This window comes from Orcinus orca, chromosome 17, assembly GCF_937001465.1.
Source record: "Orcinus orca chromosome 17, mOrcOrc1.1, whole genome shotgun sequence".
NCBI lineage: Eukaryota > Metazoa > Chordata > Mammalia > Artiodactyla > Delphinidae > Orcinus > Orcinus orca.
The window spans coordinates 39,110,147-39,126,189 of record NC_064575.1 but is presented as its reverse complement, the minus strand read 5'-3'; the positions used below and the strand labels follow the sequence as shown (position 1 = coordinate 39,126,189).

Here is a 16,043-nt window from a genome sequence, read left to right as displayed (position 1 = left end):
AATAAGGCAACCACCAATGGAGTGTGATTTAGGGTTTTTTCTTCTGTAGACCCTGCCTATCCTATAAAATCTCCCATTACTGCATCATGGAGACTATAATCCCTTTCCGAGGGAATAGATTCTTTCCAACCATAAGATGAAATAAGAACTTACATTTCCATACTGCCCAAAAGGAAATACATTGATTACAAAATGCAGGAGAATGACTGATTTTCCACATTTGTTGTGTTCATTAAAGGGTTTTTGAATAGACTTGACAGTATTAAAGAAGTTCAACACACACAAAATAAAAATTAATAAATGAAGAGAAAAAAATTGCATTTACAACAAACAACAAAATAAACACATTGATATATAAAAGGTTGTTATACATCGATGAAAAATGGATGTCATAAAGTCACAAACTAAAAAGTATTAACAGCCAATAAAGATATGAAAATATGTTCAACCTTGCTATTATTAATCAAAGAAATACAAATAATTCAGGTGTCATATTTTACTGACTAGAATGACAAAGTTTTAAAAAACTTGATAATACTGGTATTGATATTGATAATACTGGTACTGATGAGTGTGTGTAAGAAACCACATTGGATGTTAAATTCTTGATAGAAATAAAAAGCACGGTAACCTTTCTGGAAGACAATATGTCAGTATGTACCAGAACTGACAACCAGCCATTCAAGTTCTAGAAGTCCATTCTAAGGAAATAAACAAATGCTCAAAGACATATGAACAAGGATGCTTGTCTCATTGTTTAGCAAAGCAAAACAGGAATAATCTAAATGTTGAACAGTAGGGACTGGTTAAATAAATAATAGAATGCTGTTCAACCATTAAAAATGATGCTGCAGATTTTTATTAGGTGATGAGTAATCATACTTATATTACTAAATAAAAATGTTATAGAACTGTTTTGTACTTTGATATAATAATTAAAGGTATTTTATACTTGCATTGTATTTATATGCACCCCGTCACAAAAAAGTTTCAAAAGATACCCTCAAAAATGTTACAGAGATGATTTATCAGAAATGGGATTTTGAGTTATTTTTCCTTTTTTCTTTAAATCCTTTCAATTTTGGAGTTTCTGCAATGAGCCTGTATTATTTTTACAATTAAAAATATTTAAATTTACAACAAAAGGATCTAAATTCCTCCAGTTTTCCATTTATTTTCCACCCTGGCTCAGGGTATTTGTGTAAAAAAGAAAAAAAATCAGCTTATTTTCTCTTTTGTATCAATCTAAATTTACTTTTCATAAGTTAACTATTTTAGTCTGGCAAAAGGTTCACACAGGAAAATTGTTAAGGTCTGAGTATTCTATTACCTTTAAAAGCACTGGAAACTTTGAAATTATTTCTTTCAGAATTTTCATATAATACTGAAAGTCGGGGGGGAGGTAGCAAAATGAAGGCAAATAGATAGTAGTAGTCAACTTCAATTAAGAAAAAGCAACAAGAGGCAGTTTGTACTCTTTTGATACGGCAGAAGCCCCATGTGTCAACTCATGCTAAAAAATGTATATACACGCACACACATATATATGTTTGTGTGTATTATATGTATATGTGACACACACACATAATTAATCCACAGCCTTAGGCTAATCACTCATTGTGGCAGAAACAACGAGCTGTTGACTACACTTTAATTAGCTCCTCCAGCCTGTAGAGGCATCACTAGGACCAAGATAGGAACAACATTCTCCATCTCCGCTTGCATCTGGGTATGGTTCTATCCCAAAGAATGTGACCAGAGGTGACCTGAAGAGTTTATGTCTGAAGGATAACGAGTTGATAATTGTAGCTTGCAGCTTCCTCTCTCCTTTCCTTTTTAGGACAAACGTAGAGCCACTTGATGAAGGTGGTGGGTCCCTGAATAACTGAGCAGAAAACTGACCCTCAGACCACCAAAGTCCATACTACACTCCTGAGTGAGTGAGAAATGAACTGTCCATGTGTTGCTCCACTGAGGTTTAAGGTATATTATTTAGTGTTTAACTAACGCATTTTTTCTTTAAACCTCAGTTGCCTTCTCTGTAAAATAAAGTCTTTGAAAAGGATCCACTGTAAGTTTTTTCCCTTGCTTATGTTTTTATCTTAGTTTTTAATTCTCAGAAACATTGCGCGCATTTTACCTTTTAAGTTAGTAAGTCTACTTTTTTTCCCACAAAGACGGGTTCTTCAAGTTATGGAGAAGTCATAGCAGACTGTTGCTTCAGTTTAAGATACGCATTCACATATGAGATGAGAAGGGTGAGGACCCAGAGAAACGCCTTTGATAGAGGGGAGTGAGAGCATACTGAAGAATGTTTAGTAATAAAGAATTCAGATGGGAGAAACGGATGGGTTACATCTAACAGATTTGCTCAAAGGAATTCTGGAAAGGCAAATATGTGAAAATGTATAGCAAAGACATGAAATGCCTTTTGGTCCCTAAATGGATTTCATTTCAAAGACGTGCATATTGCAAATACATGTACCGTAACACTTCTCTGTCCACTTCTAGAATTTTCTAAAGGCTGACAGAACATCTGCAGAGAGAGGATGTCATTCCAAGATAATCGACTGCAAGTTACTAAATTAAGTTAAAAATGTCCTTAACCTTGAACAGTTTTTAAAGAGATTTTAGAAGAAAGGAGCCCTCCAGGGGGTTGTATAACTATATAATTGTACCCTTTCTAAAAGGCTATTTACAGATACATAATGTTTCCCCTCCATTCTTTAAAGTAAAATATAGGATAAAAAAAATAGTTTGGGGATAATATTTGTTTGGGACAGCAGGCACTGCTAATCAGTACCACTCTCTCCTTATTCCTTACTATCAGAGCCCTGGTTTAGGAGACCCCATTATCCTTAAGGCTAAGGTGGCCAGTTTAAAATCCGAGCTGATGAGATCTAAGTGCAAGTCTGCTGACCATCTGTGGTAAAAAATTTGCTCTCTGAGTTAGACACTGCCTTTTTTTTCTTACTTAATTTCTTTTTTTTTTTCCTTTTCTTTCTTCCTGCCCAAATTGTTGGAACACTATTGGAGATTCTGGGGTCACTTTGAAGCTATGTGGACGTGCTAGAGATGTGGAAGCTGGAAGAGCGAAGCAACCCAGTCCCCTGGTGATGCCCTTCAGCAGCTGGACTAACGCTAGAGGGACTATCTCCAAACTTCCTGCTACCCGTGGAAAGTAAGGTAAATCACTCATTCACTTTCTGTTACCTACTAACTGATCCAGAACTCTAACCTCAGGGTTCTAGAACCCTTCTCAGTATCCCATAGTCATACTCATGTTCCAGACTCCTGATCATCAGACTTGCTTATAGCAGATGTATGGGGAGGGCGGGCTCTTCTGGAAGCCCTCATACTTCCTCCCCTACCCCCACCACACACAAATAATGATCTTTATGTCCACTCATCCTTCTATCTACACTCAGAGGCCAGGGCCCCCAGGAAGGCTTCACTGACAACCCTTTACTCCTCTCTACATGCAGAAGGGGTAGAGGTGTGGGCTCTGGAATCAGACTTCCTAGACTTGAATTCTTAATCTGTTACTTACCAGTTTAGGACGTGGGCAAAGTAGTTACCTTCTCTGGACACCCCTGTAAAAGAGGAACACTAAGTAGCACCTATGTACCTTACTGAAAGGATTAAATGAGCAAATGCAGGTAAAGTTCTTATAATTTTTTCTTGGGTCAATCAATTCTAGCTGCTATTGTTACCTTTGGCTAATTTAGGGCAGAGTCCCTTTGCCCTCCTTTGGTTCTCTAGGCCCGTCTCATTCACAACACACACAGTCGCATACTGCAGAGTTTTGAAAGGTGGTTCTCAAAATGTGGTCCCTGGGCCAGCAATATCAGCCACACCTGGGAACTGGTTAGAACTCTGGCACTGGAGCCCAGCAATCTGTGTTTTAACAATATTCTCAGGCAAATCTGATGCACACTAAAGGTTGACGACAACTGAGAACATCTGTCTCAGACTCTCCTGGAGGCATTCACCAAAAATAGAGTTACAGGACCTTACACCTGACCAGCTGGAGAAGGGGTCTAGTAATTGCCCTGGGTATCATGCTTGTCATGATTTTTCAGCACATAAATGTTTGAGAATCACTGCCATTTTCAATGTGTGTTTCACTTGTCTGTTTTTTCCAGTGGACTTTACTTCCTTGCAAGGAAGGTTTGTGAAGATTTGTTGCTGTTGTTTGCATTATTAGTTTCATTATGCTAATTCTAGAATCTCTGGTGCATAGTGCAATCTCAGGCAGGAAGTAGTGGCTCATTAAAACAGGTATCCCAAAAGTCTTAGTAGAACTTCAAGATTAATTCCTTCAGGAAGAGGTAAAATTGTCATTAGATGCAGATGATATGATACTATATAGAGAAAACCCTAAAGACTCTACATGAAAACTACTACAACTGATAAACGAATTCAGCAAGGTAGCAGAATACAAGATTAACATACAGAAATTGGTTGCATTTCTTTATACCAACAATGAAATATCGGAAAGGGAATGTAAAAAAACAATGCCTTTTAAAATCACAACCCCAAAAATAAAATACTTAGGAATAAACCTCACCAAGAAGGCAAAAGACTTATACGCGGAGAACTGTAAGACATTAATAAAGGAAAGTGAAGATGATTCAAAGAAATGGAAAGACATCTCATGTTCTTGGGTTGGAGGAATTAATATTGTTAAAATGCTCATACTACCCAAAGCAATCTACAGATTTAATGCGATCCCTATCAAATTATCCATGACATTTTTCACGCAATTAGAATAAATAATCCTAAAATTCATACAGAACCATAAAAGACCCAGAATCGCCAAAGCAATCCTGAAGAAAAAGAACAACGTTGGAGGCATAGCCACCCCAGACTCAGACAGTACTCCAAAGTGACAGTAATCAAAACAGCGTGGTATTGGCACAAAAACAGACATATGGATCAATGGAACAGAATACAGAGCCCAGAAATAAACCCACACACCTCAGTTAATCTTTGACAATTAATCTTTGACAAAGGAGGCAAGAATATATAATGGGAAAGAGACAGTCTCTTCCACAAGTGGTGTTGGTAAAGTTGGACAGCCTTATATAAACCAGTGAAGTTAGAACACATCCTTTCACCATACACGAAAATAAACTCAAAATGTCTTAAAGACTTAAACATAAGACATGACACCATAAAACTTCTAGAAGAGAACACAGGCAAAATATTCTCTGACATAAATCATACCAATGTTTTCTTAGGTCAGTCTCCCAAGACAATAGAAATAAAAATGAAAATAAACAAAGGGGACCGAATCAAACTTACAAGCTTTTGCACAGCAAAGGAAACCATAAACAAAATGAAAAGACAACCTACAGAATGGGAGAAAATATTTGCAAATGATGTGACCAGCAAGGGCTTAATTTCCAAAATATACAAACAGCTCATACAACTTGATGACAATAAAAGCAAACAACCCAATCAAAAACATAGGCAGAAGACTTAAAGAGACATTTCTCCAAAGAAGAAATACAGATGGCCAATAGGCACATGAAAAGATGCTCAACACTGCCAATTATTAAAGAAATGCAAATCAAAACTACCATGAGGTACCACCTCACACCAGTCAGAATGGCCATCATTAAAAAGTCTACAAATAACATATCCTGGAGAGGGTGTGGAGAAAAGGGAACCCTCCTACAACACTGTTGGTGGGAATGTAAGTTGGTGCAGCCACTGTGGAAAACAGTATGGAGGTTCCTCAGAAAACTAAAAATAGACCTACCATATGATCCAGCAATCCCACTCCTGGGCGTATATCCAGACCAAACTATAATTCAAAAAGACACATTCACCCTGATCTTCACAGCAGCAATATTCACAATAGCCAAGACATGGAAACAACCTAAATGTCCATCAACAGATGAATGGATAAAGACGATGTGGTACATATATACAATGAAATACTACTCAGCCATAAAAAAAAGAATGAAATAATGCCATTTGCAGCAGCAACATGGATGCAACTAGAGATTATCATACGAAACAAAGTATGTCAGAAAGAGAAAGACAAATACCATGATACCACTTATATGTGGAATCTAAAATATGACACAAATGAACCTATCTATGAAACAGAAACAGAATCAGAGACATAGAGAATAGACTGGTGGCTGCCAAGGGGGAAGCAGGTGGGAGAGGGATGAACTGGGAGTTTGGGATTAGCAGATGCAAACTGGTATATATAGATTGGCTAAACAACAAGGTCCTACTATATAGCACAGGGAACTATATTCAATATCCTGTGATAAACCATAATGGAAAAGAATATGAAAAAGAATGTATATACATATGTATAACAGAGTCACTTTGCTGTACAGCAGTAATTAAAACAACGCTGTAAACCAAGTATACTTCAATAAAAAATAAGTTAATTAAATTTTTAAAAAGATTAATTCCTTCAGAAGAACAAGTACTACACATTCACAAAAAAAGCACCCTTTGAAAGTTTAAAGTTTTGAATTTCTTTGCCACTTCCTTAGTTTTGATCATCTTGGACAATATATTTTTAATCCTGACGTTTAAAAAGAATTGTGTTTCAGTGTTTGCTATCCTTAGAGAGACAAAAACAGATAAGTACAACTAAATACTTGTTTTTCAAAAGTCTCAAAAGTATAAGGGAAATGAAAGTAATTATATCTTCAAATGATTTTGGGGTATGTTTCTAATCTCATACTTCTGATGCGATTCAAGATGAAAACTGTATTAAGACATTTGAGACATGCCGCATTGGTATTAAATGAATTTAATTTTGTGTAAAGTGGCAGAAATATTTTCTTCAGCAAACATACCTGCAGATATAAAATCACAACCATAAATCTACAAAAAAGCAAGCTATTGAATGAAATCTGATTATTTCCCTGCAGTATGGATCTGCTAATAATTTAATTTACTATTTGCTAACAGAAGCCAAAATTTAAATATACATATATATATATGTGTGTGTGTATATATCTATCTATTCAATTTTAAATCATTCATATATATGAACAAGTATACATACACATATATAACAATTGTTCATATATGTAAACAATTTAAATTAAAGAAAGTACATCTGGTGGCCTATTTTTTCCCCCCGATTTCTAAAGAACACCATATTCTATTCTAGGCAGTGGAATGTCAATCCACCTTAAGGGTTGTTCAATGAGCATATCTGAGAAACCACTGGTTTAGCCAATGATGTACTTATTGAGGGAGGCCCTAGTGCCACTGTCAAGAGCTTATCCACAGGAGAGATAAGAAGGTACTTGTTTGGTTTGTGAAAAGAAGGAGTAGTGAGGAATGGCAGGTAGCTGCAGGCTGATGACACGTGATGTCCGTATATATGTAGAACCAACACACCCATAATTGCACCCATTTTCCATACCCAAATCCAAAGCCTTTATATCATTAATCCCAGGCAAAAATGGTAAGATTCATGTGTGTTACTATCCCACGGCTTCAAGATGCCTATAAACTCATATGAGTATGTCTTAGTTTTATCAGTGGAGGACAAACCAGGCTTCTATCACCAAGCCCCATTCCATAACAGGCAAACCAGTCCAAGACTTCTCTGAGTGCTGCAGGAGAGTCTATGGAAGGGGCGCTCACTCCACTGTGATGCCTAAAATGCCTTTGCACAGAGCAAACATTCAATACATGCTGAGTGAATGAATGAGTGAACTGGCTCATTTCAGGGAAATTCCATTCAACAGGCTGGCATTCCTTCCTACCCATCTTAACTGTTAAGCTTGCCATCAGACAAAAATTTAATTATAAAACGTTAGAGCTGAGGAAATTTTAGAAACTATCTACTCTCCAGAGGTATACAACTTTAATTTCGTGGTAAAAATCACTAGGAGTGATTTAGGAGTCTATCAGACCTGAGTCCAAATTCCACATCTACCATATTTTGGTGAGCAAATAACTACTTCTGAGGCTCTGTTCCATGTATGCATTATGGGATATCATAATAATACATACATTAATTGTATGACTATCAGGGGATGAAATGACACAATCCATTTGCCATGGCCGGCTAAGTAATTTGCCCCAAGTAAGCACTCAAGACATTAACCAATATTAATAGCGGAGAGATGAAAACAAAACTCTGGGACTGATGCCTACCCTAGTGGCCTCAGTGGTCATAATGACTTTCTTCCATTCAGCCTGCTCTCTTCTCACTAAGACTAAGGAAGAGAAGATGAACAAATTAGGAATAACAATTTGAAAATGGTTTTATACTCCCTGGATGAATGGAATTATAATAAAATGATTCATGAGTTCTGCAGAAATATGATGAGACTTTAGATCTTTATGTTAGTTCTCTACAAAACCAATTTATGGCCCTAAGATGTACCTTCCCAGCCAGCCCCATCCTTATCAGGATCAAATATCATTGTAAATGGAAAAATCAACAACACCTAATCAACAAGCTAAGTTACAAGCCAGTGAAGTCTCGGAGCTTTGATAGACAAAATTCAGATTTATCATTATATGTAAAAATAAGATGATATGAAGAACTCAATCTAAAAAATATTACCTGGAGATCTATAATCTCTACAATAGTGCTATAAAAAGTAAAGAGCTAGAAATCTATTTCGATGGTTTTCCTTATAAGAAAGCACTTTCTGTATAAATTTTAATGTACTATTGATGAGAACAATTCAACAAAATTCAAATAAATATCTGCAGATGTCCTACAAGAAGAAAAGAACAGAGTTAGATGTGACAGGGGATAACTGGACTTCAGGATGAGTAAGACCCTATACTTGACGTCAATAAATTAACATGAAATACAGTGGATGAGTCATGTACAGAATGTCAGAATTCTAAAAGGCCAAGCTAAGTACCAAAAGGAACACGTGGGGACTCTTAAGAAGGAAATAAAATATTGGTTAGTTGATTACGAAAAGGCAGAAGGGAGTAGGTTCCCTTTGGCTGCTCTTTGAAGAGATCACTTCCTTTCCCCCCTAGTCCTGAGGCTAGGGTGGCATGGGCAATAGAGGAATGTGGGGACTGAGAATCATTTCTACTCTCACCAGAGTGGCTGGAAGCAGATTTTCTTACCAGGATGTAGTAGTATGCTAATATTTAAGGGTTCTTGAGGTCAGAGAGAAGGGTTTGAATACTCCGGCTCCATCTCTTGCTGTGGGTCAAGTTTCTTACCTTTCCAACACCTCGGCATCTTTATCTGAAAATTGGGGACGATGATAATGTCTCCCACCTGAGTGTGAGAACTATATGATACAGTGCATACGCAGGGCTAAATTTGGTGCCTGGCAAACAGAAAGTGCTCAGTACGGCAGGCGAGTGTAGTGACAATAAAGGCAAAGATGACGGGGGTAGTGCCGGTGTTGCTTCTGCCCCCAGAACAGGCTCTGACTGGGAGAGAGTTAAAGCACCTTTGGGTTCATGGGGGTTTATATATAAGCAACGGTTGATCAATGTGAGCTGGTTGTCCAAATGATTATGTGCAATCTAAGAAAAAAATGGGCCTCGGATCTGCTCAGCTACTTAATAATATTAGCAGCGGGAGTAGTCAAAGAAGCTAAATTTTATTACGTGTTTATATGCCAAAAAACGTGCTGAACGTTTTAAAAGGATTTACTCACTTATTATAACTAGGCTATACGCTAGGTCCTGATAATGTTATTCGTCTCTTTCAGATGTTGACTGAGCCTCAGATGGGTTACAAAAGCACCTAAGATCCCGTTGTCAGTACATTACGGAAATGAGTTCAAATCCAGCCCGTCTGCCTTGTTCTTAATCACTAAGGTATGAAATTAAGCATGTTGCCCTTTGCCTGATTCTCCTTCTGAGGCCTGAATATTTCACTTAGCTCTCTGAGTGCAGAAGAGAGAAAATTCTCTCTCCTTGACCCAACTTGGCATCAATACCCAACTCCCCTTCTCAAAATGCGTTGCTTCAACGAGCAGCAATGAATGCCGGGTCGTGGACCAGTCACCTTGATGACTAAGAGTCAGACACTAGGGAAAGAAAATGCTCTGTGACAAACCTACCCTTGTACAGAAACAAGACAGAAATGGGGGGACAGGGCAGAAGATAATGGAATAAGGCATAGGAAAAATAGCACCTGGCATCGTGACAGTAATAATAATAATAGTAGTAGTAGTAGTAATAGTAATAATAATAGACTTTACTATGCTCTAGGCATTGTATTAAGTGCTTGGTGTAAGTGACTTCATTTTAATATTGAAAACAAGTCTATGGGGATGAAATATTATTAACATCATTTTATAGGCAGGAGTATTGAGGTTCAGGTAATCAGGTAAATTGCCCAAGCTCATATGGTTAGCAAGTGGAAAGCAGAGATTTGAACCAGCACCTACACTCCTAACCATTATGCTATAACCATTATGCTGAAGACATAACAATTCCAATGGTCTTTCCCCATAACCCACTCCTGCACTCCAGACTTAAATAGTCCAAGATCAAGAGAGAGCAAGCTTGGAGTTGCCACTCTTCAGTGAGTGTCAATCATTTCAAAACAGTGTATTTGCTAACAAGATGCACTTCCTGTGATAATCTTCTCAACCAGCTATCAAGAAACAGGAAGCAAAGATTCAAGTAACAGTATGTTCCTACTTACGAGGAAGGTGGGACAGCACAGTTGATACTGGGCTTAACTGTTCTGGAAAACGTGGTCCCAGTAGGCATACACGCTGGTACATTTTCCCCACCTACCAAATACAAAAGAAGTATTTCATTTCCATGTTGCTCTTCAAAGTTCCACCTCATTCGTGCCTGTCATTCATCCTCTGGCCTCTTCCTGTCTCCATTTCTGTACAGAAAGGTGCTGAGTCTCTGCTCTCGGATACGAAAAGGGTGTGTTAGGAGAGGGAGCCATGGTACCTCGATGTCTTTTTTTTTTCATCTTAATTCTATTATGCCAACTCCACTGAACTTAATTAGAGTGAATACAGAATTACACAATTACCCTCTGTTCTATTCTTCAGATGTTATATTTTGATAAAATTTACGACATGCTGCTCTCCCCTTGAACACCAGATGAACACTAGAAATGGATGTGTGTTGACATAAAATCTGTTATAATTACAATTCAAGTATAGCTTACATAATGATAGTGTTAACATAAAATTATAGATGTGTAGAGACAACGTGGTCATGCATTTTTTAGTATAAGTACATGCTTAGACCAATATCTGTTAGCGGAATGAAGGTGGAAGAGAATTTTGGTTAAGCCCCAAAGGCTGTTTAAGGACTTGCAGATAGCTAAGGGGAACTCAAAGACCAGTAAGATAATATTTCCCCTGCCATGTTTGCAATTGCAAAGTGAAGGGAAGATGTGAAAGTAAGTACCCCTATGGAAATTACAAGACAAGTACATTTTTTTCCTTGAGTACCTGGGTAAATGCTTAAATTCTAATGTATATCAGTGATGCAAATTTTCAACTGAGTTTGATAAATCATAAAATAATAATTATACATATATGTATATAAAACTGCATGGAACTAGGCAGTTCAGAATTACTTCTAATTAAAGAGGTACCCTATGACAACTAACTTAAACCTTACAAAATATGGTTCCAAGTACCCTATCAGAGTGAAAAGCAGGAGACTGAAAGGTTTATTGTAAATGTTTGTAGTCATGGTGTCTTAACTAAAACTACTGTGTCACAAATACTATTAAAATAATTGTGACATTTTATTCACTTTTACTGCAAACAACAAAACAAACTATAGGTATTTTTTCATTTCAGGTAATTATTTTAGCTAACAGTTATTAAATGTTTTGAGAAGACACAGTGCTAATTGCATTACTTCATTTTATCTTTAAAATAGCGCTTCCATGTAATTATTCTTAATATCTCCATTGTATTACAGTGTATCTCTAGTTTAGACCTTTCTTCAGAACTGCAGACTTGTGTATCCAACTGTGTACTCAGCATCTCTACTTGGACGTCACGAAAACATCTCAAATCTTATACCTCCAAAACTGGTCTTTAATCCCCCAAACATGCTCTACCCCAAACTTTTTCCATCTTAGGTGACAGTAACCACACCTTTCCAGTTCCCCAGGCCCTACATCTCGAATTCACCCTTGACCCCCTCTTCCTTTCCATTCTTGCATTCAATCTACCACGAAATGCTGTCACAACCTTCCCAATGTGCCACTTCTGAGAATTACCAGCCGCTAGCAGCCTGGTGCAGGCCACCAACGTAGACCTCGAGGATCCTGTAGTCGCCTCCCGAGATTCTCCCTGACTCCACTCTCTCCCCACATCCTCAAGACCACAGATAGAGTTATGCTTTTCAAACAAGAGACAGTTCATGCCACACCTTGGCTAAAATCGTGCCCCTGGCTGCCTACATTTAGAGTAAAAGACACAATGCATGTGATGGCCTCCCAGGACTTACCCAATCCATCCCATCACATATCCGACCTCCAGCCCTCCTGCTGTCTCTTCCTCCCCACTGACTAAGTCAGCCAGGGTGGCCTCCTTGATATTCCTCCAAGCTGCCCGGCATATTTCTGCCTTAGAGTTTTGGGACTGGTTATTCTTGCTCCCAGGGAGTGGTCTCCCCATCATACATTCTGACAACTCCCTCACTTCAAGTCTTTGCTCAAATGTCAACTTATAAAATCCACCCTGACTACCCTATTTAAAATCAGAACCTACCTGTACACTCCTCCAGCACTCCCAACCCAAGCCTCTTCAGTGAGCTTCACATCCTTTTCCTTATCCCGTAGCGCCCATCAACCTGTGACAAAGCATAGAATTTATTTATAACATCCGTTTCCACACGAGAGTGTAAGGAGGGAGAAAGCATGCAAGAAGGAGCACGCAGGCAAAGGCTCTTGTCTAATTTATTCATTGATACGTCCAAGCATAGAGAACAGGAAGATGCTTGATAAATAGTCCTGAAAAAGATACAGATGAGGAAACTAGTAGTAAAGCTCAGAAAGTTTAAGTAACTTCCTCAAGGTTCTAGAGCTAGAAGAGAGTCACAGTAGAATTCACACTTGGGGATGTCTAACTTCAAATCTCTTAGCCTCTCTGCTATCTTTTTTTTTTTTTTTTCCTCCTTCTTTGCGGTATGCGGGCTTCTCACTGTTGCAGCCTCTCCCGTTGCGGAGCACAGGCTCCGGACGCACAGGCTCAGCGGCCATGGCTCACAGGCCCAGCCGCTCCGCAGCATGTGGGATCTTCCCGGATCGGGTCACGAACTCTCAACCACTGCGCCACCAGGGAAGCCCCTCTCTGCTATCTTAAGTCCATGCAATTCAGGATTTGTTTTAATCAGTGCCATGGAAATTCTCACTCCACTGAATAGGATCACTAAAGTGTTCTCTGTCTAGATTTATATATATATTTTCCATTTAAACAAAGGAAACAGAAGAGGGGAATTCATCATGGGTTATTGCGGTAGTTTTACAGCAATGTTAGCAATAATGACATTTAAGTAATAGTGATATTTAATGATAGCATAATAATAACAAAATAATAGCTCTTAAATGTATTGAAGACGAATCGCATGCTAAACTCGGTGCTAAAATATTTCCATGTATATTTTGTGCAAAATCCTTATGAATATTCTATCAGATGAGCTTTATGTGTAACTCCACCAGGCATACTTCTCTTATTCCGCTTTCAAAGATAAGGAAATTGATGAGAAGTGTGGTAACCGTTTGATCAAGATGAGACTGGTAATAAGTTGTGAGTATGAATTTAAATTCAGGTCTAACTCCAGAATTTGATTCTCAATCCATACATGAAAATTCTGATAATTCCTTTGATAAGGGTATGTTCTCTCCTGGAAAACATCCCCCATTATGTCTGCCTGTGCTCATACCTTCAGGACACAGTCAAGTTTGAAACATGATAAAAATGTTTAAATAGTGTGCTTTAATAAATGGAAATATTTTCATCTAAACAATAACACAAAAAGGCAGGCTGAGCCCTTTGAAGTGGCTTCGTTGCTATCTGCCATCCAGAACAAGAGAAGGAATCAACAGCTGCAGAGTAAAGAAAGCATGAAACCCAGAGATGGAGGATTCTGTAAATGACCAATTACAAGACTATTAAGCCACACTTTCATAGCAAGAGGCAAAATATTCCATTAAACTGAAAATTCTTCTACCCCTCACTCCAAGGCCCACACAAACATTAATGTTGCATTTATTAGGATGTATTTCCTGTGCTCTATCAACTTGACTTTCAGCAACTGTATTAATACAGTCCTTTCGCTTTGCACATATATCTGAATGATGAATTCCATTACTGGAGTTTTGTAGAAAGAGTGGAGTGAATGAAGTAAAGTTTGGGAAGAGCCATCATAATCCATAATGATGGGCACTGAATCAGGACAAGAAGAAACCTCTCTTCTCATTTATTTGAATGAAAATTCTACTATATATTTATTGCCTCTGTACAGGGCCATCTGTTGAATAATGGAAAACAAGCATCTTTCATTTGGAGGTAGGATTTGTGTGCTCAAGTTTCGATGGGCCTGCAGAATTAATCTTGTTTTAGAAATGAAATAAAATGTAATTTCTTACTGTAAGTAAATGTGGTTAAGCAACTGGCAACTTTGATGTCTTTGAATCACTGCAGTTTCAGGGTAGGCAAATCTATAATTATTTCAAGCACTTCTTTATTGGTGCAACAATTGAGCAGTGTACATAGTGGTCAACAACCTGGGCATTGTCAGACGACTCTAAGTTTGAATCTAGACTTTGCCACTCACCAGCTATGTGACTTTCAGCTATGAGAATCACTTTCTTCAGCTTTACACTGTGGATTATTATATGCCCTTTGCAGAACTACTGTAAGAACTAAATGTATATGGGCACAGTGGCTCATAGTAAGGGCTCAAATTAGTACTGTGGTCACTACTAGTAGTACTGAAAAGAAATTAGAACTTCTATTCTCATAAAGTGGGATATGTGTCCCTTTATCATTGTAATTTCATATCATTTTACTTTTGACCTTATAATTTAATAGCTTGATCCAAGAAACATTTAGCAGTAAATATAATTGAAAGAAGATTACCTGTCAAGCATGAAATACTGTAGTATCAAGTGTGCTGGCACAATACTCTTCTCAGATAATTAACCTGTAAAAATATGTTATTGTCTTCTTTTTAATTGAGCACATTGAACATATATATTTACTGTGCCAATTGGCGAAAGGTCCATTAATTAATCAGTCTAACTATATGTTGCATAAACGTCTTCTAAACATAATCGTATATGTATATTTGTTGGGAAATCGTATATTTGTTGGGAAAATGTGTTTGAGATTGTTCTTTTCTGCCTATTTAAAGTAAAAGAGGATGAGAAGTAGAGTTAGGCTTAATGTACTTCGTACTCCATTTGCCATGAAAATGCTTCTGTGCCCTGGAGACAACAACAAAAGATTTGCTTTAATGACAAGAATCAAGTATGTTCTAAAGCTTCCAGGTAGGAGGCGTATAGGTTGCAGTTTATATCAGAAGTCTTTGCTCTCTCTCTCAACTGCATCTAGATGGGAAAGATGTGGTCACAAGTTCTTCAAGGTGATATAGTAAATGTTGGAAAAGAGGGGGGTAGGAGGCAGAGTTTTGAATATCTCAAACCTGAGCTAGAAGGATTTTATTTAAAGAAAATAGCGGATATTATTTTGCACTTAAGGAATGCCAGTCAGCAAACCTGATATTAATGTAGGAAATTAGCTCTTTTAGCTATGATGCTTTCAAATGCACATGGCTGAAAACAAATTCAAAATAGTCAAAGGAAATTTAAAAACAAAAACCAAACAACAACAACCTCAACAAACAAGTACTAGAAATTCAGGGATGCAGCCATATTCAGATACAGTTGGATCTGGACGTTCCAGAGTATCAGCAGGGTTCCAGCTCTCTCTCCATCGCTCAGCCCTGCTTACCTCTGCAAGACTTTACTTTACAGAAAGTCTCTCCTTGTGCTGGATGGTCACTGAGAGTCCCAGAGTCATCTCCCCAGCTTAGAAATTCCAGAGAGAAAAGACAATTCT

The 16,043-nt window shown here is 37.8% G+C and overlaps 1 protein-coding gene across 1 annotated transcript in view; it reads right to left on the bottom strand.

The window, feature by feature from the left end:
- Window positions 1-16,043, bottom strand: part of LOC125961820 (metabotropic glutamate receptor 7-like) — a 49,728-nt gene that overhangs the window by 26,802 nt on the left and 6,883 nt on the right. The window contains exons 2-4 of the mRNA XM_049700844.1: window positions 12,690-12,771; window positions 10,637-10,727; window positions 8,152-8,213 (exon numbers count right to left, since the gene is read on the bottom strand). Of these exons, the coding sequence (XP_049556801.1) occupies window positions 12,736-12,771 (36 nt within the window). The 3' untranslated portion in view covers window positions 8,152-8,213; window positions 10,637-10,727; window positions 12,690-12,735. The remainder of the gene's footprint in view (window positions 1-8,151; window positions 8,214-10,636; window positions 10,728-12,689; window positions 12,772-16,043) is intronic.